The sequence below is a fragment of the Portunus trituberculatus genome, chromosome 42, assembly GCF_017591435.1.
Source record: "Portunus trituberculatus isolate SZX2019 chromosome 42, ASM1759143v1, whole genome shotgun sequence".
NCBI classification, from domain to species: domain Eukaryota; kingdom Metazoa; phylum Arthropoda; class Malacostraca; order Decapoda; family Portunidae; genus Portunus; species Portunus trituberculatus.
This window is the reverse complement of record NC_059296.1, coordinates 25,517,827-25,544,278: the sequence shown is the minus strand read 5'-3', so window position 1 is coordinate 25,544,278 and position 26,452 is coordinate 25,517,827. Positions and strand designations below refer to the sequence as shown.

The following is a 26,452-nucleotide window of genomic DNA, read 5'->3' as shown; positions in this document are numbered from 1 at the left end:
AATCTTTCCTAATCTTTTCACTATCTCTGTTTATCCTATCTAATTTATGTCTAGCATCTTTCTTCTGGAATGCATTTGCTACCTCACCCCTACACTCCATCCCAACTCCCCTCCAGACATCCACTCAGCACATCCACACCCTTCCTACTCAGATGCACACCATCCCTAGCATACAAATCCCTTCGCCCATAGAACCTATCCCATACATCCACAAAGCTGACACCCACATCCTTACACATCCCTTTTACCCGATCATTCACACCAATGGCTCTAGACAACCATTCCCTGCTAACATACACACGAGGCAAGATTCCTGACACTACACACCTCCTACCACTCTCCCTTATCTTGCCTAACATTTCCCGAAATCTTGCCACTAACTCCTCCGACCCACCTGCTCTGACATCGTTCCCACCTACGTGCAAAACTACTACACCCTCCCTCTCCATCCCCCCAACCCTCTTCTGCACCTCCTCACTCACTGCCTTCACACCTGCACCAGGCATACACACGTTCGTCCTCCTATCCCTGTCTTTCCCACAGAAAGTGCTATCTAAATACCTAACCTGAGAGTCACCCACCACACACACCTGAGGTGTGCTAGGCACAACCCTCCTCCTCCTCTCCTCTACCCCCTTCTTTCTCCTTTCACTCACCACAACCACTTCATTCACTCCACTCTCACTCTCCCTCCCCTCCAACAAACCGAACCTATTTTCACACTCAACAGGTTTAGTCCTATCCTCCCTAACTGCCTCCGCTTTCCTTCCCTCGCAACCTGCCATCTCTGCCCATCGTGACTACTATCTTTCCCAGTCTGGCTTGCCTGCTCCCTCTTCCCCACTCTGCTCTTCCCGACAGAGGGCCAAGCCATCCTGTCACCCTCAGAAGGTCCAACCTTCGGCCTAACACTGATCTCCTGCCTAATTTTTTCCACTGCCTCCCCAAGCCTCTTAACCTCCTCCTTCAACTCAAAGATGAGAACTTCGTTCGCTAGGCTAATATTATATATATATATATATATATATATATATATATATATATATATATATATATATATATATATATATATATATATATATATATATATGTGTGTGTGTATGTATGTGTAAAATGAATGAATGTTGAGGGAAGAATTATATATTGTTAGCCTTTAGTACTCTTGAGACAAATTTTTGTTTCCTGACTGGTCCAGTCCCTCTCATCGAACCACCAACAGTCTGCCGTATGAAGACATTAGGAAAACATTTAACATTTGTGATTTTAATGCTGTGATTAGTAATGGAATCCATACTCATAAGTATACTTATTCAGTGTATATAGATGTGTTCAGAATTAGTCTCATTAAAATAATTTGAAATGCCTTGTTTTGCTCTGCTGAATCATGAGGTAACAATTATCTCAGAACTAATCAAGCATTGTGAGGTGGCAGCATCCAGGGTAGCTTTTCTTACAAGGTCCTCAAGTTTTTGTGAAGGTGGTAGGAAAGGACAAAAAAAAAAAAAAAAAAAAAAGGCATTTCAGACAGTTTTGTTGTGACTGTCATTCTTTGCTTTTCAAAATACATGGAAGTAGTGCCATATTTTATCAGGTATATATTTCATTACTGATTGAGAGTTCCAAGGTAACAACATGTTTGGATAATTGTCACCACAATAACCTTAGATAAAAAGGGATTTTAATATATCTTGCTTATGTTAACTACAAGTGGTACTCATTGGTAAAAGTACTATGTACAGTACTTCCTAAGATAACCTATCAATTCATTAGAAGTCATTAAGGGCATGGTGATAAAGGAAAAGTCCAATTTTGATATTGCTTTCTGTAAATTATTTGTATTGATATATTTTATAGTTGTATATATGTGTTTTGTGTATAACACAATCAAAAGTTTGCCTGCATAGCAAGAGAGTGTGTTGAGGTAGTGTGTGCATATCATACTTTTTTTTATCATTATTATTCCTGATGTTATATACTTTAAGAAATTTAGTTATGTTATTATGATATGTGGTCAGACAATCTTATAGTGGTGTGCTCTACTGCCTGAATCACTCTGGTGATTTCATTCCTTATCTTGGTTTGACATACCAGATTTCTTATGCACATTTTCATCGCTTTCACCACGCATTAATCTTACAGACATCGCTGGATCAGTGCATTGTTTTACCCTTCATGGTTGCATCTCATCAAGTTAAAATGTCCAGATTATGTAGTTACAGTATTTTGATTTTTCTCAGGTCAGCTTGATTTAAAATTTGTTTGTGAATTCATCTCTTACAGGCAATCAAACTCAGTGACTGGCTACTTTACTCTTCAAAGCCTAATACCTTACTTTTGTTTACTTACATATATACTAATAGCTCTTATCTTTTGTACACACTATCATACACATGAGCCTCTTTAGGTCAGTTGCAGTATTACAGTACATATGCTTAATGAAAATCTTTGATGTGCATTAAAGATAGACAATATAGGTTACACACAGTAGCTACCTTTACATGAATTGCAGTGTCATGATGCCACTGTTCAAAACTGCAAGTTTTGCAGATACAATACATATATATGTACTAAATGTGGTCTGTGCAACTCATCAATACCATATTTTTTAAGTGAAATATATACCTTAAAGCAGGTGTGTGTGGCAATTGAAGTCAGGTTTGTTGGCATGGAATGGTTACTGAGCCATGTATTTGCAAAGCTGTAGGGAACACTGGGTAGAAGTCTTACAAAGATCTTAGTGGCCAGCTAAAGATGGGACAGTAGCAAATACTGTTATAAAATTTATACTATCATAACAGAATATTTACTCAAAGGTTATATGTTTTACTTGTTTGTACACTGGTTGGTCAAAGTTTCTTCTCTGTCACCATTGTTGTTACTGGAAGTCAGTTTACAATTAGCCTGTTTATGGGAAGGTGACTGTTCTAATCATTCAAACTGTTGACTTGATTTTCTGTCTTTCAAGAGCTTAGTGAGAAGGTGCTTTGTATCTGCTATAATCTTATGATACCTTTGCCCACAAGGAGATGAAGTTTTTAAATTCAGTGAGGTCAGTGTTACAAGAATATTGCTGACATTTCATTTAAGATTTGCAAATTTACAGGAATCAGAACTGTTTACATGCATGCAATTTCAGTGCAATGAAATTAATGAAATACCAGTTTAGATTCTGTATGAAAGTTGGTGGTTTCGAATGAAGCCATTACATCATGATTCATGCCCATTAGTTCAGAAAATAGCTATGCATTAGTATTCTACTTGCATCCATTTTAAATAGCTTTGCACACATGTGACTTTATATCATTACTGCATTCCTTTTTCATAATTATCAAGTGTTCCGGACATTTTTTTTATTTCTTTAGTTTTTCTTTTTTTGTATATTTTTTATGGTTGTTATTAATCATGCCTGTGAATATTGCTTGGGGAGGATGAATGTTTCATGCAGCTGTGTAATGATCCAAATATGGATAGTGGATGGAGAAATAGATGGAGTTTGAAGTAGATAAAGCAGGACATTGAGAAGTAATGAGAGAAACAAACAAACATTATTTCTTATTTTCTTGACCAGAAATAGTGAAGAACTTATCACAGCACTTATTGATAATGTATCTTGTATGCACCGTCATCGTCACTGTGTGCAGTGTGTATTTGACGTCATGCCCAGAGGTGTGTTGCTTGGAATGAAGCATATCCAAATCAGTGTGCCAGTGTGTGTGATGGTGGGATCTGTGTCAGGAGATGCATCACCATGGCACACACACACATACTCTACCAGCTGCTGACACAGGTACACTAGTCACCTTAGGTGGGCATTATCGGTTATCCAAAAATTATTCTTCCATTGTTATTGATTTATTGGTACTGCCAATACTTTTGGTTCCAAACAACTGATAATTGATGATTGTAGTTTTTTAAATTATTAGCATGTTGAATTTTTTTTACTTTCAAAATGAAATATAGTTATTTTACTTAAAACTTTTCATTAGCTAATGAAGGAAAAGGGAAACATTGCATTTGAATTTTTTTCATAAGTTTTTAAAAATTTTCTGAGATAAATGTGAAGATTTGGATTTATTGATTTTTTCTTTTGAAATATTACTAGTCTGGACTTTTGTATTTATTGATTTATTGGTTATCAATAATTTGGTGGTAAAGTTATTGATTATAGACAATAAGGTTTTTGTTATTGATTCAGCGGTTATCATGATAGATTTTTTTTTGCTATTGTAAGCTCCCAGCCATGCTTGTTGTCATTAATGTTTTTTACACATCTCTGTGTGATACTAAATAGTTTGCAAGGTGAATTCAATCCTCAGAAACAAAATCAAATCCTCTGAAGAATATGGATTGTCACTTTAAATTTCTGGAAGAATTTGAATTTTACCTGAAAAAAAGAAAAGACTTCAAATTGTCAGATGATTAATTATTTATTCAATGATTTGGTGTCTGTCACATTGAGGTGTAGGAGGGTGGTTCACTTGCCTATCCTCTCCAGTATGGGATGATGAGGTTAAGAGTGTGATGGTATGAATGATTAGTGCTCAGGGTCATTCTGGGTGAGATTACTACCTTAGTAAGTGAATAGATAGATTTATTTATTTTCTAAGGCAGAAGATACTTAGAGTGCTTAAAGTGGAGACAGGTTGTTGTCTGGCTGGACATTTACTGTTACAACACTTCATTTGTACAGTATTTAGGGAAACATCGTAGGGAAGTGTCTGAAAGGGATGTCCACAGAAGATCTATTATGTGGCTAAATGCTTGCAGGGAAATGCAACACAACTCCTCTTGAAGTCCAACCTTTAACTTTTAAGCTTATCTGGCATTATGCTCTTCATGTCTTCCCTTTCTATGTACGTACATATCTTGGGATAATGGGGCTGAAGGTGTGAATATAAGCTGTTTGGATGTTTGGTGCTTTGTTTTGGTCAACCTGAGATGCCAGTCCTTGAACAGGTTTGAGAGAGTGAGCCATAAGTATGGGATAAATATCTTGCCTTTCAATAAATTTGCAGTGACCTTATTCATTCTAACTTTATTGGCAAGAACATTCTCTGATTTATAGACTATTTCTCTTGTAGGAAATAATCTTGAACTCTTCTCATTCTTGGTTCTCTCCCTGTCTTAAGATTTAGCAATTGATCATTTATTAGTAGCGTTGGTAGGAATGTTATTATAGTACTTCATTGACATTGTTGTTAGAGACCTGTTTATTTGTGTTTGTACCTAATCTAACTGGGAGATCTGTCAGTTATCTTATATTTCATTAGTCACTTTTATTTACCTATCCATGTATTTTTTACCCCAGGAAATTTCACACTTATCATATCTATATACTTCATAACAACCAGCTACTTATTCATGCATTTTTACCTAGTCTAACCATGAATCACATTTATTTATTGATTTATTTTTAACATAATCTAACCTGATATCCTGACATATATACATGCTTTAAGTGACTCTAGAAAAATACAATTGCATGTACATAGTTTCATGAGCCAGAATGAGAGAGTTGTGCAATTTTGTAATAATATCAAAAGGTCAGAATGTTGCATCTTGCCACCTCCATCTTCTCACTAGTCATTGTTCTACATCACCAAACACCAGCAGTGAGATTATTGATAAGGCTCTGGATGTTCCTTGTTTGTATGTAATGTATAGAGAACCAGTTACACACACACACACACACACACACACACACACACACACACACACACACACACACACACACACACACACACACATGTAAATATGGATAAAAAATAACATGCACAAAAAAGTAAAAAAAGTAAAAAGAAAAAAATAGAAAAACTCCATCTTCATCATTCCTTATTAGAACTATCACCACTACTACTGCCACTTCTCCATCTGTTATCGGTATCATCTCTTCTCCCATCTTAAGTAACCTGTGGCCATGAGAGCACACACCAGAGAGGGAGGGAAGAAGCAGTGGGAATATTAATAGTGTGCCAGGTGTCTCATGCTTGTGTGTGGTGTGTGGAGAACTGGTTTACACACACACACACACACACACACACACACACACACACACACACACACACACACACACACACACACACACACACACACACACACACACACACACACACACACACACACACACATACTGGGGACATAAGAGGAATAGGGAAAAAAGAAGCAGCAAAAAGAGAAAGAAAAAAAAAAAAAAAAAAAACCTGTGCATCTTCATCAAAGTCAGTCTCACCAGTCTTGAATCAGACTTCCTTTGACTTCTCCCCTAAGCATTAAGAGAAAATGATAAGTTGGAATTATCCAAACAAATAGATGCCTTAGAAAATAAAATACTGACCTTGCCTTGTATGAGGTGATAATCCACACTTGTTACCTGGTCACTAAAGGCTCCTAAAGGCTGCAGTTTTTCACTGTCTCAATGTTTCATCTCTTGCTATCTTCTATTGCTATTTCCATACCCACTGCTCTTCTGATCTTGCTAATTGCATTTCTTTCTTCCTGCGTCCTCACTGCACAAGACTTTCTTCTTCCTTTCACACCTATTCTGTCCATCTCTAATGCAAGAGTTAACCTTTACTCTCAATCATTCTTCCTTTTCTCTGATAAACTTTGGAATTCCCTACCTGCTTCTATATTTCCAACATCCTGTAAGCTGAGTTTAGTTAAGAGGGAGGTTTCAAAACATTTATCTCATTCTTTTGGCTAACTCTCTTGGACCTGCTTTGCAACTTACAGGCATCTCAGTGGGCTTTTTGTTTAATCATTTTGTTGCCCTTGGCCTCTCATACTTAAAGGAAAAAAAGTGTTGGGGTGCAGGAATGCTGAATGTTCCAGGAAACCCTCTCTTAATGTGCAACTGTGATTTTTCTTAAGGTTCTCTCCATTTGACACCGGATACATGTGCAGTGTGTTGATGTCCTGATGGCTAGCCAATCCTTGGTAGTTCTGGGATGGAGGTGAAGTGGCTGAAGGTAGATGGTGTTTGATGTAATATTATAAAAATTGTTATATAAAAAAATCAAACATTATGTGGCTGTTTTCCATGTGATAATATTCAGAGAGAGAGAGAGAGTAGCTAATCATTAGACCTACATGTTGCAGTTCTCACATGAAACCTTATTTACCTATTCCCACCTGTCATCCTCATCCATAAATCTGTCTAAACTTATTTCAAAAGCTTCCTAATGACTCAGTATTGACAACTTAATTAATATACTATTTCATTTATTAACCTTTATTTTATAGCTATTTGCTTCTTTTCCCTTATTTAAATACATTATTACTTTAACCCCTTCAGTACCATTATGCATTTTCAAATTAATTCTTCTTACTATTTGGTGATTTTATACAGCTTCAGAAAATCATGGGGGTATTAAAATAGTAAAGACTGGCCATTCACCTTTTGACCTCCATAAACCTTTCTTAATGTCAATGAAATGGTCCAATCATGCACAAATCTTAAGTTAAAATTGTGTCCCAATATTCAAGGGGTTAAGAACATCGACAAAAGACACACAGAGAGAGAGAGAGAGAGAGAGAGAGAGAGAGAGAGAGAGAGAGAGAGAGAGAGAGAGAGAGAAACCCTACGTATACACATTTCCCATACTTCCACAGTTTTAAATGGAAGTTCCCCAGAAAGTAGGAAAATCAGAAAATCACACCCACTAAACCGGTCTGACGTGTATTTCCCAAGAAGCAGATCCAGGCAAGGTCATGGTGAAGGGACAGGAGGAGGAGGAGGAGGAAGAGAAGAAAAAAAAGGAGGAGGAGGAGGAGGAGGAGGAGGAGGAGGAGGAGGAGGAGGAGAAAGAGAGGGAGGAGGAGGAGGAGGTGAGAAGGGAGAAAAAGGAGGAGGAGGAGGAGGAGGAGGAGGAGGAGAAGGAGAGGGAGGAGGAGAGAAGGATGAGAAGCAAGTGGGAGGGATAGTAATACGTTTCCATGGAGAGAAAGAGGAGGAGGCAAGAAGAGGAGGATGGAAGAGGAGAAGTTGGAAGGACGGGAATTGTTTATTTATATTAGTGTCCATTTCGTAATCCTTTGCATCATTTCCACTGTTTTGTTGTTTGTGTATTTCCTGATCTTACTGGTGGTGTTGGTGGCCTCCCTCACTGGCATGTGTTGTGGCGGGCAGAGGTCAGGACGTAATTTGGAGGTGGAAGTTACAGTATTGATAGAAATATTACTACTGCTACTACTACTACAATACGATTTTTATCTTCTACTACTACTACTACTACTACTACTACTACTACTACTACTACTACTACTACTACTACTACTACTACTACTACTTTGCTTCTTCTTCTTCTTCTTCTTCTTCTTCTTCTTTTCTTTTCTTCTTCTTTTTTCTGGCAGATGGAGGTGGTGCCGTCTTTACAACTTTGACCTTCACCAAAGTCCCCAAGAGGGCCCCACGGTCGCTCCCTCTCATTGTGTCAAGGCTACACACACACACACACACACACACACACACACCGATAAAAAGCCTTTCCAACATGAGGGCACATTAAAATCTTAACAAGAGGAGTTTAACAATAATTTGGAGGAATGTGTGCATGTTTGTATTTCCTCAAATAAAACAATGTAGTGAGTATACCTACAAGTGAAATGCTCCACCAAAATGTGTGTGTGTATTTACCTAGTTGTAGTTTTACAGGGCCTGGGCTTTATGCTCGTGTGGTCCCGTCTCCATATCTACACTTATCCAATTTTTCTTTAAAACTATGTACACTCTTTGCTGACACCACTTCCTCACTCAAACTGTTCCAAGTCCCAACACATCTTTGCGGGAAACTAATTTTTTTTGTGTGCGTGTGTGTGTGTGTGTGTGTGTGTGTGTGTGTGTGTGTGTGTGTGTGTGTGTGTCATTCACCTATGGTTGTCTGCTGGTCACCCAGCCAGCCGTTCCCCTGCGGAAATGGGTTAGGGGTCATACTGACCGATCTTACGGTAGGACTGAGATCCCTCCCACACCACACACCGAGACAGTGAGGTCACAGTCCCTTGGGTCACATCCCGGACATTTGTACTGGCTGCTAGGTGAATATGGGCTACACATGAGAGGCTCGCTCATTTGCCATGCCCAGGCTGGGACTGGAAGCTGGGCCTTCTCGGGTGTGAGTCGAGTGTTTAAGCCACTATATAGTTTGTGTGTGTGTGTGTGTGTGTGTGTGTTTAAAGAAAAATAATTATAATAATTTGGTAATAGAATGAACTATTACAAGGGTTGACTCAGTCCTACACACACACACACACACACACACACACACACACACACACACACACACACACACACACACACACGACTATTGAAAGTCTTGCACTAACCAATGGTCAATTTGTTACTCAAGAACCAACCATGAATCTGATTGTTACGTCAAGGCTTTACTCGCTCACTGCGTATTCTGGATGTGGTGACAATACATACCATGCCGTTATACAGAAACACTCGCACGCTGCTATGAACTGTGCTGGAGTGAGGAGACGCGAATTACCCTTGAAATCTGCTCACGTAATATTACAAGAGACTTCATAACAACATAAGGAAACAAGGAAAGCTGTGGGAAGTCATGAGAGCTACACGTGGGAGTTTTCTCATGGATCATGTCAACCCTGTGTATGACTTTCCCCTTCCACCTGTCATTGTCATCTACAATTTATCTTATCCCTAATGACTCAATTATGGATTTTATTACCGAGTCTATTCCATTGATCTACATGCTTCCACCTGTCATCCCCTCCCATTAATTTGTATACTATTTTGTTCAAGCTCCTTAGTGACAACTCGAACAACTTGATTACACTGAGGCTATTCCATTCAGCTACCTCTCTATTTGGGAATCAGTTTCTTCCTATCTCTTTAATTCAGGAGAGAAGGGCGTAAGCAAACTACTTACTACTGGTACTGTTGACTATTGTTGTCTATGGAGAAGTGTTTTCTTTTTTCTTTAATGTAATAAGAGGGAAAAAAGAAGGAAAAGTTAGGTGTCAATCTATAAACAGTGATATAATGTTAGTTAATATAAAAAAAGCTACATACCGGAACTACAATGTGTGTGTGTGTGTGTGTGTGTGTGTGTGTGTGTGTGTGTGTGTGTGTGTTTGTTTTTGCTTGTTCTTCAAGTATGAATTCTCTCTCTCTCTCTCTCTCTCTCTCTCTCTCTCTCTCTCTCTCTCTCTCTCTCTCTCTCTCTCTCTCTCTCTCTCTCTCTCTCTCTCTCTCTCTCTCTCTCTCTCTCTCTCTCTCTCTCTCTCTCTCTCTCTCTCTCTCTCTCTCTCTCTCTCTCTCTCTCTCTCTCTCTGTCTGCCATATCGAAGGTAGTAATGACATAGTAACCTTGCGGATGGTTCAGGTTAGTTAAGGTTACTTACTTTACAATGTCTAACCGCCCCTGCCCCTCGCCCCAAACCTAGCCTAACCCAGCCTAACCCAACCCAACCAAACCCAAGCACTGGCAGGCTATTGTGCTTTCAAAGACTTAAATCAATGGTTCGCAAAATCTATTGGCGCACAAAAACTACACATCTTGGACTCGGACGGCGCATCAATCCTGTAGTCAGTGGAGTGCAAGCCCAGTGAAAGGCACAAACTGAAGAGCACAAACCTATCTTTCAGAATTATGCTTATCTATGTTTTTGATTAAGAGGGGAAATCAGGCCAAGGGCAATAAAAAACGACTGAGCAAGAAGGTTCACTTAAATGCCAGTTCCCATTGCTGGTCTGAGAAAGTTAGCCAGAAGAATGGGATAAATGCCTTGAAACCTTCCTCCTCAGTGAGTTCAGGTCATAGGAAGATAGAAATGCAGAAGCAGGTATGTACATAGGGAGTTCCATAGTTTGTCAGAGAAAGAGTCAGAACGCACAGTTGGGGAATCATTGACTAACAACGCTCGGCTCCCACACACTCAGGTTATTGAATATCGATCGATTTGCAAGCTTACTCGCGGCGCTGCTAGTGTTTTGTTTCAGCCAATTGGAATGCCAGGAAGAAAAACACAAGAGAAAGGAGAAACACCGTGTAATGTTGATTTTTACGAGGCTGTTTGGGATGAGCTGCCTTGGTTGATGTAACGTAGAAAATGTGGGTGATAGAAAGGTCTTTTTGATGCTGTTGTGACTCGAGGAGGTGACGAACGTGTGTGTGTGTGTGTGTGTGTGTGTTTATACGTGCCGGGGGTGGTTAGGGGTGTATAGGGAAGAAGCACAGTCGCTCGTTCAAGGTGAAGGTGAAGTGGTGTCGCAACTCTTGTCCGTGATGATGATGGTGATCATGATAGTGGTGGTGGTGGTGGTTGTCCTCATCGCTATCGTCTTCATTTCTTCTTGTCGTCGTCCTCGTCCTCGTCCTCCTCCTCCTCCTCCTCCTCCTCCTCCTCCTCCTCCTCCTCCTCCTCCTCCTCCTCCTCCTCCTCCTCCTCCTCCTCACACACACACACACACACACACACACACACACACACACACACACACACACACACACACACACACACACACACACACTCGACTCCTCTTCCTCCTCTTCCTCTTCCTCTTCCTCTTCCTCTTCCTCTTCCTCTTCCTCCTCCTCCTCCTCTTCATTGTATTATTAAGTATATAAGAATTACATAACATACGCTGAGAATTATTATTATTATTATTATTATTATTATTATTATTATTATTATTATTATATAGTAGTAGTAGTAGTAGTATAGTAGTAGCTACTAGTAGTGGTAATAGTCGTAGTAGTAGTAGTAGTAGTAGTAGTAGTAGTAACAGTATTAATTTTAGTATTAGTATCAGTATTGGAAGGAGGGTGGAAGATGAAGCCAATAGAGAAGGATGACCACTCGTCAAGAAAAGCATGCGACACGGACAGCCCTCATCTCACGTGGCTGGCTGTCCAAGCATTATGAACGACCAGGATCTTGAGGCAGGGGCGCCGGGGCAAAGGTGTGAGGACAGGGTGTGATGTGCGAGCCCCACCCCGGCGCCACCTTGCCCGCGCTGCAAGGGGAAACCCTGACTAGTGTTCATGAGGTGGCCGGCCAGTAGCGTGTCAGGAAATATAACCATTAAGCTCGGTACGTGTGATCATCCTGGCTATGCAGGGAATGTGGAGTGTTGGGGATGCTGCTGCTGCTGCTGTTGTTGGTGTGTCACTGCTGCTAATGCTGCTGCTGCTGCTGCTGCTGCTGCTGCTGCTGCTGCTGCTGCTGCTACTACTACTACTACTACTACTACTACTACTACTACTACTACTACTACTACTACTACTACTACTACTACTACTACTACTACTACTACTACCATACTTGTCTTTTCAATAGGTATGAAGTGGCTAGGCTTACTTCACACCGTAACAACGCAGTTCAACAAGAAGCAAGAAAACTGCTAACCTGACACTCTTAAAATTATATAAATATTACGTTAAATTTTGTTCAAGGGCTCGTGTTCAGAGACGCTTTGCTTATACCACGACTATTTTCTTAAAAGCCACAGAGATGATTAGCCGGGTTCTCTATGGAGTGTTTTTTCTGTCAATAGTGTAGAAATGTTGTTTATCTGAAAGGGCGCCATACATGCTCAGGCGGTTTGTCCAGCCGCCTAAGCAAAACGGGACTATTCAAGCAGAACTGAGCGTGTACAGGCAGGGGGCCTGTTCAGGCAGACTGAAGGCCACCTGATGAGACATGCAGCTGACAGGTTGACTCCATCGGTCTGGTTCAGGCAGAACTGAGAGTATGGGTACTTCAGGCGGCCCTGAGGCCACATCACTCAGTACAGCACTCGGCAGTGTAATAAAGACGTGTGCCGCACCAAGCACCCTCTGTTCCATGGAAGAAGAGCGGCGCTTTCAGAAGGAATTTATTAACAATTACAAGGAGAATCTGTCTCTAGAAAATCAAATCAAAAGACTATTCTGATAAAAAATCCAGCATATGACTTGCTTGCAGAGAAATTAAATGCTGTCAGCCTCTCATGAGGTGATGGCCTTGCGCATGCATCTGTCTTGCTTTTTTGATGAAAGGACTTGCAAGAGACAGCAGCATCAACTAAGTGTATACGTCCATCCTGAGATAACTGAACCAATCTTCTGGCTGTAGGTAGTCTCGACTCCAGTAAATTCATATGTGACAATCTATATATCCCTTTTCAGCAGCCACTCCTTGGTCCGTACTTTCCTCTTTATCCTCTTGTTCTTTTTGAATTAGTAGGGCACTGAAATAGCTGTTGTCATAAGTAGGTCTAGGGCATCCTTACCCATCGGAGAGGCCATCATCACTCCGCGCTGTCTCGCTAGAACTGAGTTATGCATTTAGGCAGTTTGAATAGTGTGTGGTTGACACTCCGGCGTCTCTCAGGCCGACTGTTCAGGCGACCGGACAGTCCGTAAAAAGAGTTTTTAAAGCCTTAGTAAGTTCATCTACTAGATTATTATTAGAGACTTCTGAAAGTAGTGGAGATGTGGCCAGATGTGTTTCAGAATATGGTACAAAATACAAGGGTGGTGTCTATTTTTTATTTGTTTATTTAATTCTTAGCATGGATACGTGGCTGAGGTCTTTTTCACTATTTAAATTTTTTTTCTTACCGCTCTGTTTGGTGTCCCTAATTGTCACGTCCATGGAAGGGGACGGCGTGCACGTACTCTGTTTAGCAGTGTTTGATTCTTCGAGTATAAGAATAAAGGGTTTTGAATAGAAGGCTCTCCTGTGTGTGTGTGTGTGTGTGTGTGTGTGTGTGTGTGTGTGTGTGTGTGTGTGTGTGTGTGTTCACGGCCACACTGTACGTACCAAGTGAAGGGCGTGGCGTGGGCGGGGTTACATAACACTGGGTTGCCTCATCGTTGGGCGGCGATGATGACACTCACCATGCAGGCACTCGGCACTCGCTAGGCACGCTGCTGTTACTGTGCTCTCTCTCTCTCTCTCTCTCTCTCTCTCTCTCTCTCTCTCTCTCTCTCTCTCTCTCTCTCTCTCTCTCTCTCTCATGTATAAAGAATTAATGAAAAAAAGTTTAGCTATTTTTGGCAGCACAGAGAAGTGTTAATCATCAGGTAGATAAACCCTGCAAATCCAGATATGAAGAGCAATATTTTATAGGGAAATCTGTGAATATTAACTGAATTAAGGAAAATCTGTTGGCATTTGCATTGACAAATTATAGAAGTCCCATTACTCTTAGTAGGATAATTTGTCACTATTTTCACCAATCCTGCGGCCGAGTGTTGTGAACAGAAGAGTACCTTTGATTGTACCTTTGATTTTTTTTGTGATAATTAACAGAATGTGAATACTATACTGCTAATTCCCTCAAACAATAGCAGATACAGTGAGTCATTATTTCACCAGTACTAACCCTGCGCCTGAGTGTTGCAGCAGAAACTTGATTGTTGCGACCTTTACTAACAATGCTTTTGATCGAATATGAATGTTGCTAGTTTTCCCCCTGAGTCACACTAGTAATTCCTCCCGCCGTGTTGTGCCTGAATGCCCCGTGCCTGTGCGAGCAGCAGGGTCGTGGCGGGGAGGGACTGCTGAGTCTTGGAGCTGTCTTGGTGGCGTGGCTCACCGTGCCGCCACACTTCAAGCATCTCAAGACTTAATTTAGGTAAGAAAAGTCCGTCCCATGGTAATGTAATCGCTACCGGTAATGTACCTTTCTCGCCTCCTCCTCTTGTTGCTGCTGCTATTGTTGTTATTAATGTTACTGGCTTTGTTTTCTTCTTTCTTCGTCGTCCTTCAGCTCCTCTTACTCATCACCAGTGAGCAGCAACAGCAGCCGCCGCCAGCTAGGTAGGACAAGCGGCCATCAGCGGGGGAGGGTTGCATGGGGAGTGTCAATAAAGACGGTATTAGTTCACCCTGATCGCGGTCGGTGGATACGTGTTGGCTGGAGTTCCCCGAGTCGTGACTTGCTGGATTCTTGTCATTTCCTCCACTTGACCCGTCGAGAGCGTCCGCACCGCCGCGCTGGGCGGCACTGTGTCCTGTCTCACCCAGGTGTTGTGGCGCGGCTCGGAGCGCCGAGGAGTGTGCATGAGTGTGGGCAGTGACGAACAAGACTCAGCCAGGCGAGGCACGAGATGCTGTACCCGGGAACGCAAGGCAGTGATAGTTATATCAACAGTTGTCAGTGTTTGAATAGCGTTTCATGACTTGAGCAGTGAGTTCATCATTAACGCCACGCAGTGAGTGTTGTAACTTTGCCACACTAAGTGCTGACATCTTCACATTCCCCTTACATTGATAAACATTTGTTTAATATTCTTTGTAAGCAAAAAGTACACACTTTCTCCTCTTACCTGCCAACAAGGAAGAAGAAAAATTAGAATTTTATACAGTGAAATTAATACATGGTTTTACAGTATTTAGGTATGATTATTGTTATATAAACACAGCAAGCACACACTCATAAGCAGGGGCCGCTGAGGGTGGGCAGTCGGGGAGGAACGTGACCCCCTCATCACACAAGGCCTGAGAGACGGCCGCTGACAAGGCCGTTCTCTGCCTAAGAGCCGTGGGGAGGCAGGTGGTGCAAGCTCGCGCCGCTTCCAGTGTTGGCTATCCAGTCCTTCTCTCTGTTGGCTTTGGCAGCGGCCGGAGCGGGATACACATTCGCTTTATCGCCTTATTTGTGTTCACTGATTAAACCAGCCCGGTGTGGCAGATATCAGGAAATGCAGTAGCGAGTGTACAGTGAGCGAGCGAGTCTGGGATTGACGTTTGATTGTAGAGGTGGTAAAGCCCGGCGATTCGTTCTTTCCGGCACGTGATGAAGCTTGGGAGTAGGGGCTTGTAATACATCCAAAGGTCATCTATAAGCCCTTGCCTGGTCTGTGTTCCTTCCTGTACCGAGTGACGAACCATAGGCTGAAGTGGTGGTGGTGGTGGTGGTGGTGGTGGAGGTGGTGTGTTGAAAAGTCATATCGCGTGGAATTACAGAAATTATGGTATTTAGCGAGGTGACCTGATGATTTACGTGGTGGTGTGTCGTGTTGTATAGTGTGTGGTGTGGTGGGGGTGTAAGTGAAGCATGGTGGATGGTGTGTGCATTGTGGTGATGGTGATTATGTGAAAAGGAAAATCATGTAATGTGGTGGTGGTATGATGTGCGGCTGGTGATGATGTGGTGGAACCTAATCCATGTACTCCTGTATGATGCGGCAAGGAGTGGCGTACAAAGGGTAGTGTTTGGTGGTGGTGGTGCTGGTGATGTGATGTCATGAGATGAGGGAAGATCGTGTTGTGAGGAGTGATGATGTGTTGATTGTATGATGCGGCAAGGAGGGGCGTGCAATGGGTATAGTGTATGGTGGTGGTGGTGGTATGGTGATGTGATGAGGGAAGACCATTTAGTAAGGAGTGATGATGCGTTGATTGTGATGATGGTGATGACGACGAGAAAACTTTAACCATGTAATGTGGTGGTGCAGTGGTGGTGACTGTAGTAAACACGGGTTCCTATACAACATTCACCCTTAAAGAGTCAAGCTTCATTTTAATCCCTTCAGTACTGGGACACATTTTTACCTTGAGATATGTATACGATTTGATAATTTTATTGACATTAGGAAGGGTCTATGGAGAAGATTAATGGTCAGTCTTCACTATTTTAATCCCCCACGTGAATTTCTGAAGCTGTATGAAGTCACCAAATAGTAAGCAGAATGAATATGAAAGCGCGTCATGGTACTGAAGGAGTTAAGGACAGCTGCACTTCCATACTAATCCATACCTGCGTGAATGTTTTAAGCTCGCGGTATACTTAGGGGTCTCTTATTCCAGCGAGCGGGGCGCCACCAGCAGGTACTCACACTTAGGTCAATACTCCAGTAACCTCACTACCTCACTACCTTACTCCTCCTGTGTTACTCTCTCACTTTCAATTCATCTGGTGTGGGGAGTGTAAAATGTCAGGATTTGTAAAGTTGTCAGTATTGCTCTGCTTTCTTATTTTCTTCTTAAGTCTCACCTGACCACTTGAGAATCTTATTAGTTATTAGGGTTTGTGATGGTGTCAATATACATTCTGCTCTCTCACTGCATCTTGCCATTTCTTTCCTCACTTTCAAAGAATCTGAACTAAGAGTCTGTTATAAGTTTTTTGCAAGGTCTTCAGGGCACACTTCATCACTTCCAGTTTAACACACTTCATCACTCCTGCCGATACACATTCATCACTTCCAAGGTTCTTTTATTTTTCCCCTCACTCAGAGTCCTTTGATCTGTCACGTTTTTTTTCAAGATTGTCAATGGATCAGAACACTTAAGATTTAGGGAAGTATGAGAAACCTAATGAGACACACACACACACACACACACACACACACACACACACACACACACACACACACACACACACACACACACACACACAGAGAGAGAGAGAGAGAGAGAGAGAGAGAGAGAGAGAGAGAGAGAGAGAACAAATTTTTGACAGTAACACGTGAGCAGAGTTTTGATAGTAACACCTCCCTTGGTCTCATCTGATCTAAAAATATCAGCAATCACATTTTTATTCACTTATTTATTTTGAGGATTATAGGTATATCAGAAGGCTCAAGAGACAGTTACTATAAAACAGTGAACGAATTAGATAGACACTACTATACACAGTCTAAAACCCTCTGGTCTTCTTAAACCGTATTAGTTATCAGGCTTTGCTCGAGAATGCCAGTAGATCAAAACACTTAAGACTCAAGGGAATCCACGAAACCTAATGAGAAAGAAGTGGTATACGTGAACAGACTGGCTGGCTGGCTGGCTGGAACACGTGAGTACAGTACCTTCCGTGACGTGACGTGACGTGACTCCTTTCCGTGGGTGATGTGCAGGAATGGATTAATTGTTGACGTGGCTGACGTGTTTGGCAAGTCCAGTGCAAATGTAGGTTGTTGGCAGCGTGCATATGACACGGACCACTGGAGCAATCGCGCATGAACTAACACACACACACACACACACACACAGAGAGAGAGAGAGAGAGAGAGAGAGAGAGAGAGAGAGAGAGAGAGAGAGACAGTTTGAATGGCATGCATATTGAATAGTACAGTTTCTCCTGTAGGAATGTAGATTAGCAGAATGAATAGAAGAGGTGATAGAGACAAGGTGTGTTGTACATCTAGTAATGGATGAACTGGACTGATATAGGAAACGAGTCACGAACCTAAGAACTACACACACACACACACACACACACACACACACACACACACACACACACACACACACACACACACACACACACACACACACACACACACACACACACACAGCCACCATCACCGCATCCTCACAGCTGTTCCGCTTCTCCCAGCCCGCGGCGTCCACAGGTGCCCCGCTTCCGTGAAGTGAAAGACTATTAATTATTCTCAACTAATGAACAATAAAAAGGTTGGTTTGTTGCCCGATATATAAGCATCCATAAAAAGACTGATATTTGTTTATTTCTTTATTGTTATTGTTAGTTATTATTAGTTATAGTGTGATTATTATTATTATTATTATTATTATTATTATTATTATTATTATTATTATTATTATTACTATTGCTATTGTTTATTATTATTATTATTATTATTATTATTGTTTTTATTATTATTATTATTATTATTATTATTATTATTATTATTATTATTATTATAAAAAAAAATGTAGGAAATTTACTTTTCTGGCGTCCTGTCTTTTTATTGACTTATTTATTTGTTCATTTATGCATTTATGTGTTCGTTCGTTTGTTTACTTGTTATATTTATCACTATCCGGATATATGTATATATATATATATATATATATATATATATATATATATATATATATATATATATATATATATATATATATATATATATATATATATATATATATATATATATATATATATATATATATATATATATATATATATATATATATATATATATATATATATATATATATATATATATATATATATATATATATATATATATATATATATATATATATATATATATATATATATATATATATATATATATATATATATATATATATATATATATATATATATATATATATATATATATATATATATATATATATATATATATATATATATATATATATATATATATATATATATATATATATATATATATATATATATATATATATATATATATATATATATATATATATATATATATATATATATATATATATATATATATATATATATATATATATATATATATATATATATATATATATATATATATATATATATATATATATATATATATATATATATATATATATATATATATATATATATATATATATATATATATATATATATATATATATATATATATATATATATATATATATATATATATATATATATATATATATATATATATATATATATATATATATATATATATATATATATATATATATATATATATATATATATATATATATATATATATATATATATATATATATATATATATATATATATATATATATATATATATATATATATATATATATATATATATATATATATATATATATATATATATATATATATATATATATATATATATATATATATATATATATATATATATATATATATATATATATATATATATATATATATATATATATATATATATATATATATATATATATATATATATATATATATATATATATATATATATATATATATATATATATATATATATATATATATATATATATATATATATATATATATATATATATATATATATATATATATATATATATATATATATATATATATATATATATATATATATATATATATATATATCGGAGTGATAAATGAACTTTTTTTTTATCTTTTCTTGTGGGTGTGTACGTGTGTTCCTATTGGTCGACCTCCACGCTTAAGAAACAAAAGAAAAAAAAAGAAAAAACCCTTCGTTTCTTCGCTTGGTAATGTTTGGGTCATCACGCCGAGCAAGTGAGCATGAAGCGTTCTTGGTGGTGGTGGTGGTGGTGGTGAGGCGGCAGACTGTCATAAGGTACCGCTTGTCGTGGCGACCATCATACGTTGGTGCCTGAACTCGCCTGGACTTACAGTAAACACCCCAGTAAGCAGACGTGGACTTAGACACCCCAGTGACGCAAAAAAAAAAAAAAAAAAAAAAAAATTACTGTATAGAGGAAAACGTGACCACTTTCATACCTGTGTACACGTAATCTAATCTAATCTAATTTAACTTTACGGAAGGTAACCTTGGTACTGGTCAGTATGTTGTATATTGCTTTGTCTGATATAGAACAACACTTTATTCCTAAATGAAGATAACCATACCCAACCTAACTTGATCTAAGCCAACATTATCTAACCTACCCTAACTTAACCTAAGCCAACCTAAGCTAGCCTAACCTAACTTAACCTTAATTAACGTATACTACATTAATGTAAGCCAACCTAACCTAGCCTAACCTAACTTAACCTTAATTTACCTACCCTTACTGAATCTTAAGCTAACCTAACCTAGCCTAACTTAACTTAACCTTAATTAACCTACCCTACCTTAATCTAAGACAACCTAACGTAGCCTAACCTAACTTAACCTTAATTTACCTACCCTAACTTAATCATAAGCCAACATAATCTACCTTGACCTAACCTAACCTAACCTAACCAAACCTCAAACAAAGCCAACGAAACTAAACTGAGTCAAACATAATTAGCGCCTAACCTTACCTAGGCGAACCTAATCTATCGTAACGTATTCTGACCCAACTTAACCCCTTCAGTACGTGACGCGTTTTCCTATTCATTCTGCTTATTATTTGGTGATTTTATACAGCTTCAGAAACTTATGTGGGGGATTAAAAGAATGAAGACTGACCATTAATCTTCTGATCCCCATAGTCGATCCTAATGTAAATAAATTCGTTCAATCATACCAAAATCTCGTGGTAAAAGTGCGTCCCAGTACTGAAAAGGTTAAAACTTACTAATAATCAGTGCAGTACTTTTTCTTGGTGTTTCATTGAAGAAAGCGTGTCGTGTCAGTGAAGTAATGCCGTGGAAATGACTGACTGACTGACTGACTGACTGATTGATTGATTGATTGATTGATTTATAAAGCACTGGAGCAACGAAATGAAAATAATGTAGCATCGCGCATCAAAATATTAGTGAAATCTGGTATTATGAACTTTCTCACTCTTAGATATCTCCCTTCAGTGATAATGGCACGAGAGAGAGAGAGAGAGAGAGAGAGAGAGAGAGAGAGAGAGAGAGAGAGAGAGAGAGAGAGAGAATTATCATTGGTGTTTGTTCTAAGGAGGATGAAAGTTTGACCATTTGTTACGCGCGCGCGTGCGCGCGCACACACACACACACACACACACACACACACACACACACACACACACACACACACACACACACACACACACACACACTCTCTCTCTCTCTCTCTCTCTCTCTCTCTCTCTCTCTCTCTCTCTCTCTCTCTCTCTCTCTCTCTCTCTCTCTCTCTCTCTCTCTCTCTCTCTCTCTCTCATGACACAAGATCACCCTGCCATTTCTGTGTTTACAATGACTGACAACTCTGCACAAAAGGACTAAATCGCATCGCATACCGTGTGTCTGTGATCCGCTAGTCTTGTCCACACACAACAGTGCAGCTCGTGCTAACCTCCCCGGCTGGCAGTGACCGGGGTGGTGATAGTACGACGCTTGTTATTGAAAGTAACATCTGCCAGTGTTCTTCCAATTTTTTGTTATAGTTATAGCTTTCTCTCTTGGGACTGGTATTTTCCTGGGACTTTTATTGTTATTGTTATTTCTCTTCTTATGCCTTTTTATTATTGTTATCTGGCTCTCTTTTTTGTTGCCCTATTTCCTTTTACATAAAAAAAATGCTGAATGAACATTGAACCACAGGCCATTAAATGTTTGATCTGCCAGGTCGCTCTCTTTGTTCTAAACACACAACGGCAAGAAGCCATGTTAGCTGTTAGAAGTACAGCATTATTTTCATGTAACTTTCATAAGAATATAAGAAAACACTAGAGAAGCTTCAATACTCCACGAGATTAGATGGCAGTTCCTTCATGTAGCATATGTGTCTTTTTCTTACTATACTTGGCGTTCTTTCTTAGCATTCAGAGGACAAGAGGTCTGTAAGTGGTATAGAGGATATGATGTGGGTGATATAAACGAAGTCCTCATTATCAGTAATCATGATAGGACATAAAAGGTTCATGCTTGGTAATGTTAGATTTAAGATAGACATAGGTAATAATGTGTTTTCAGATATTGTGTACAAATAGGATAAACTCAGTAATCAGATTGTTAGTGCCAAATAGAGCTTCATGAAATTAGGACAGTTTATAGATGAGGATGATTAGTGGAAATGGGTAGGCATGTTGAATACAGGACTGTCACATCTTGTGGTTTCCCTTGTTTTCTTTTGCCCGTTGAAAAGCAATTTACTTGAGCACAAGAATAAAAGATGAGTTATCTTTGTTCTTCCCAGAATACAGAGCTGTCTGAGCCACAGCACTACCAAATAAGTTAGTAGAGTGTATTTTTTTCTATGCGTAGGAGGGCATCTAAAGCAATATGCCCATTGAAGTACCGGTCTCCATACAGAGTCAAAAGCGCTAGTCATCACCAGAGGATAAGTGTCTCGAAACCTCCATCTTTAAAGATTTCAAATCGTAGGAATACAGAAACAGGCAGAGTACCAGAGTTTACCAAAGAATGGAATAAATAATTGAGAATACTGGTTAACCTTTGTATCAGAGAGGTGGACAGAATAGGGGTGAAAGAAGAAAGTCTTGTGCAGCGAGGCCGCGGGAGGAGAGGAGGCATGCAGAACTTAAACAAGATGAGTTGGCATGAAGATGTGAGTGATAATTGAGTAAAAATATTGTCTTACAGTGAAAGAGTCAACAGTTTTAACGTCACACTGATAAATTTTCATCAGTGATGCTACATATGATTTACTAGTCCAACGACCTTTTATTTATTTATTCATTCATTCATTCATTTATCTTGTTAGTCTTTTATAGATACGTTTAGTACAGTGTTAACGGAAAAAATATCAGTGCAAGAAAGATGGGATGAATTAACCTGGCATATTAATCCAACCAGTGTTTGTTGCGTGGAGGAGTTGTCTACAGTGTTATTCTCGTCTTTTATCCATTTATGATATATTTTCCATTATATATCACTGCTGCTTGTCGTAAAAGTGATGTCTGTGTTAGTGTAGGTGGTGGTGGTGGTGGTAGTAACGGTGGTGAGGATGGGCACTGGGCAGGTTTGTGTGGTGGTGGTGGTGGTGGTGATGGGCACTGGGCAGGTTTGTGTGGTAGTGGTGGTGGTGGTGATGGTAATGGTGGTGAGGATGGGCACTGGGCAGGTTTGTGTGGTGGTGGTGGTGGTGATGGTAATGGTGGTGAGGATGGGCACTGGGCAGGTTTGTGTGGTGGTGATGGTGGTGGTGGTGGTGGTGGTGGTGGTGTGGGCACTGGGCAGGTTTCTGTGGTGGTGGTGGTGGTGAGTGTGGGCACTGGGCAGGTTTCTGTGGTGGTGGTGGTAGGTAGTGACGTGGGATGCGTGGGTGGGAGCGGCTCAAATATTTGTAGTGGGTCAACACTTCTTACACACACACACACACACACACACACACACACACACACACAGAGAGAGAGAGAGAGAGAGAGAGAGAGAGAGAGAGAGAGAGAGAGAGAGAGAGAGAGAGAGAGAGAGAGAGAGAGAGAGCTACGTGGTACATGTGTATTATTATTATTATTATTATTATTATTATTATTATTATTGTTAGTGTTATCGTTGTCATAATTTCCTGTTGGTGTTAAATTTTCCGCTATTAATATTGTTACGTCGTTATCATCATCATCATCATCATCAAGGCCAGGTTACAGTACTCCTCACGTGAAATACTGACACAAATCTTCTAATCTGATGCCGCCCCTCCTTCCCTTCTCCCCTCCCCGTGTGGCTATTTATCATTTGCATGGCTGGCGTGAGAGGAAGGTGAAAGCTGAGGTCACGACACAGGTACAGCTAGCTGGTGACTGATCCGTGTGACTTACTTGTAGAGAGAGAGAGAGAGAGAGAGAGAGAGAGAGAGAGAGAGAGAGAGAGAGAGAGATCCGTCACAACCAGTAAAAGAGAGAATGATGATAAAAAAAGGACATTAATCTATAGGCCAGTGACAGAGGTAGAAAGAGTGAGAGGAAAACCGTTTAATGACACCAATGGATGAGTTACAAGCTGGTAAAGAGAAGCGGGTAAGGAAGAGGTGCGTTACTTCGGGCACGTGGAAGAAAATGGGTTAGAAATAATGAGGAGAAAAATACAGGTCAGCAACAAAGTTTAAAAGGATGAGAGTAAAACCTTTTAACGATATTGAGGTGTAAGGAAGAGGTGCTTGGTTTCTGCCACGTGCAAGAGGAGACAGTAAAGAGGTATTGGGAGAAAGAAGCTATAGGTCAAAGGGAGACTGGGAGAGGTCAGAAGGATGAGAATTGAAAGCATTTAAGATATTGGAAGTGGTAATGCGCGGTTCACACGAGGAATGCTACATTGTTTCAGCCACGTGGAAGAAGATAGAGAATAAATATTGGGAAAACAAATGCTATAGGTTAAAGGTAGAGGTGGAAAGGGTGAGATTTAAAAGCATTAATTATATTGAGATGTGATTTTCTCTGGTCGTGCGAAGGAACCAGTGGAATGCTACATTTTTTAAGCCACGTGAAGGAAAATTGAGGACAGATATTTGCAAATAGAAGCTATAAGTCAAAAGGAGAAGTTGAAAGGGTGAAAATTTTAAGCATTATAGATGTGGAGAGGTGATTTACTGGCTGGTAGTGGGAAGAAACCAGTGAAATACTACATTGTGGAAGAAAATAAAGTATACACGTTTGTGAAAAGAAGCTAAAGGTTAAAAGGATGGGTCGAAAGAGTGAAAATTTGAAGCATTATGAATATAGAAAGATGAATTACTGGCTGGTCGTGAGAAGAAACCGGTGGAATGCAACATCTTTTCAGCCACGTGAAGGAAAATAAAGTATAAATGTTTAGTAAAAAAAAAAAAAACTTAAGACATGTGTCGAAAGGATGAGAATTAAAACCATTGAAGATATTGAAAGAAGATTAAAATTTACTGGCTGGTAGTGAGAAGAAACCAGTGGAATGCTACATTGTTTCAGCCACGTGGGAGAAGATAGCCTAGAAATATTAGTAAAAAGAAGTTATAGGTTAAAGATAGAGATGAAAAGAGTGCAGGTAAAAAAAGGTTAAATAATGCAGAACGATTCATTGGGTAGTGAAGGGAGGAGGCCAAAGGAACGCTGTATTGTTATGGCTGAGTGGAAAGAGAGAAGAGGCGATGTGTAGGTCAGAAGTAGAAGCTGAAAGGTTGAGGGTGAGACTGTTAAAGGGGCTGAGGGATGGTGTTAAAGGAGCCATTGAGAGGAGGATCATCTAGTAATCCTCCTCCCTTATCCCCCTCCTTACCTCCTCCTGCCACTCCAATCAACACTCCGCAGGGGACAACCACCCGTGTGAACTTCTGTGTCAGAGGTGCAACTTTGCTGTCTTATCAGTTAATTACTTAAATGTTATCCTGAAACAAGGGATCTATGTATTTATTCATTTATTTATTTATTTATTTATTTATTTATTTATTTATTCATTCATTTTATTTTATTTTATTTTTTATTTTATTTTTTTATGATGAGAAATTTCGTGTACGTATTATTTCATAGGTCGTGAATGTTGTTGTTGTTGTTATTGCTATTATTATTGATACTAGTAAAGGTAGTAGTAGTAGTAATAGTAGTAGTAGTAGTAGTAGTAGTAGTAGTAGTAGTAGTAGTAGTAGTAAAAGTAGTAGTAGTAGTAGCAGTAAAAGTAGTAGTAGTAGTAATAGTAGTAGTATCATTATGAGAGAGAGAGAGAGAGAGAGAGAGAGAGAGAGAGAGAGAGAGAGAGAGAGAGAGTCAGTACAGTCGGGAACCCAATCACTGTGTTTCTTATTTTTCCCCTAATCTCAATCCCCAATCATAGTCACGTGACCAACCTTGGCGAGAGAGAGAGAGAGAGAGAGAGAGAGAGAGAGAGAGAGAGAGAGAGAGAGAGAGAGAGATAAGTGGTGTGTGTCTATTATTCAACATGACCATAGAAAAGATGAAGATAGGGGGGTAATGATGCGTGTAACAGTGAAGGGTGTAGCGTCAATGTTTAGTCAGGTTTACCGTGACCATAGTGGATAGTTGGACGAGGTTATGTGAATATATAGGGAAGGTAATCGTGTGACATCAGCCTCAAGTAGAATCTGTTACATTGCCGCTAAAGTCCTGAAAACGCATCATGAAAACTCTATCAAATGCTCAGGAATAAAAAAAAAAGAAAAGGATAGATGTATAAGATGAA

At 39.2% G+C, this 26,452-nt stretch overlaps 1 protein-coding gene across 3 annotated transcripts in view; it reads left to right on the top strand.

Annotated features, from left to right (window-relative positions):
• Positions 1-3,710: 3,710 nt before the first annotated feature.
• Positions 3,711-26,452, top strand: part of LOC123517353 (phospholipid-transporting ATPase VA-like) — a 135,009-nt gene continuing 112,267 nt past the window's right edge. For 2 of the 3 annotated variants that reach the window (XM_045277367.1, XM_045277369.1), the window contains exon 1: positions 3,711-3,787. In XM_045277367.1, coding sequence (XP_045133302.1) covers positions 3,749-3,787 — 39 coding nt within the window. In that variant the 5' untranslated portion in view covers positions 3,711-3,748. Of the gene's footprint in view, positions 3,788-14,788; positions 15,171-26,452 lie in introns of those variants that run through there. The other variant, XM_045277368.1, reaches the window with a different exon arrangement.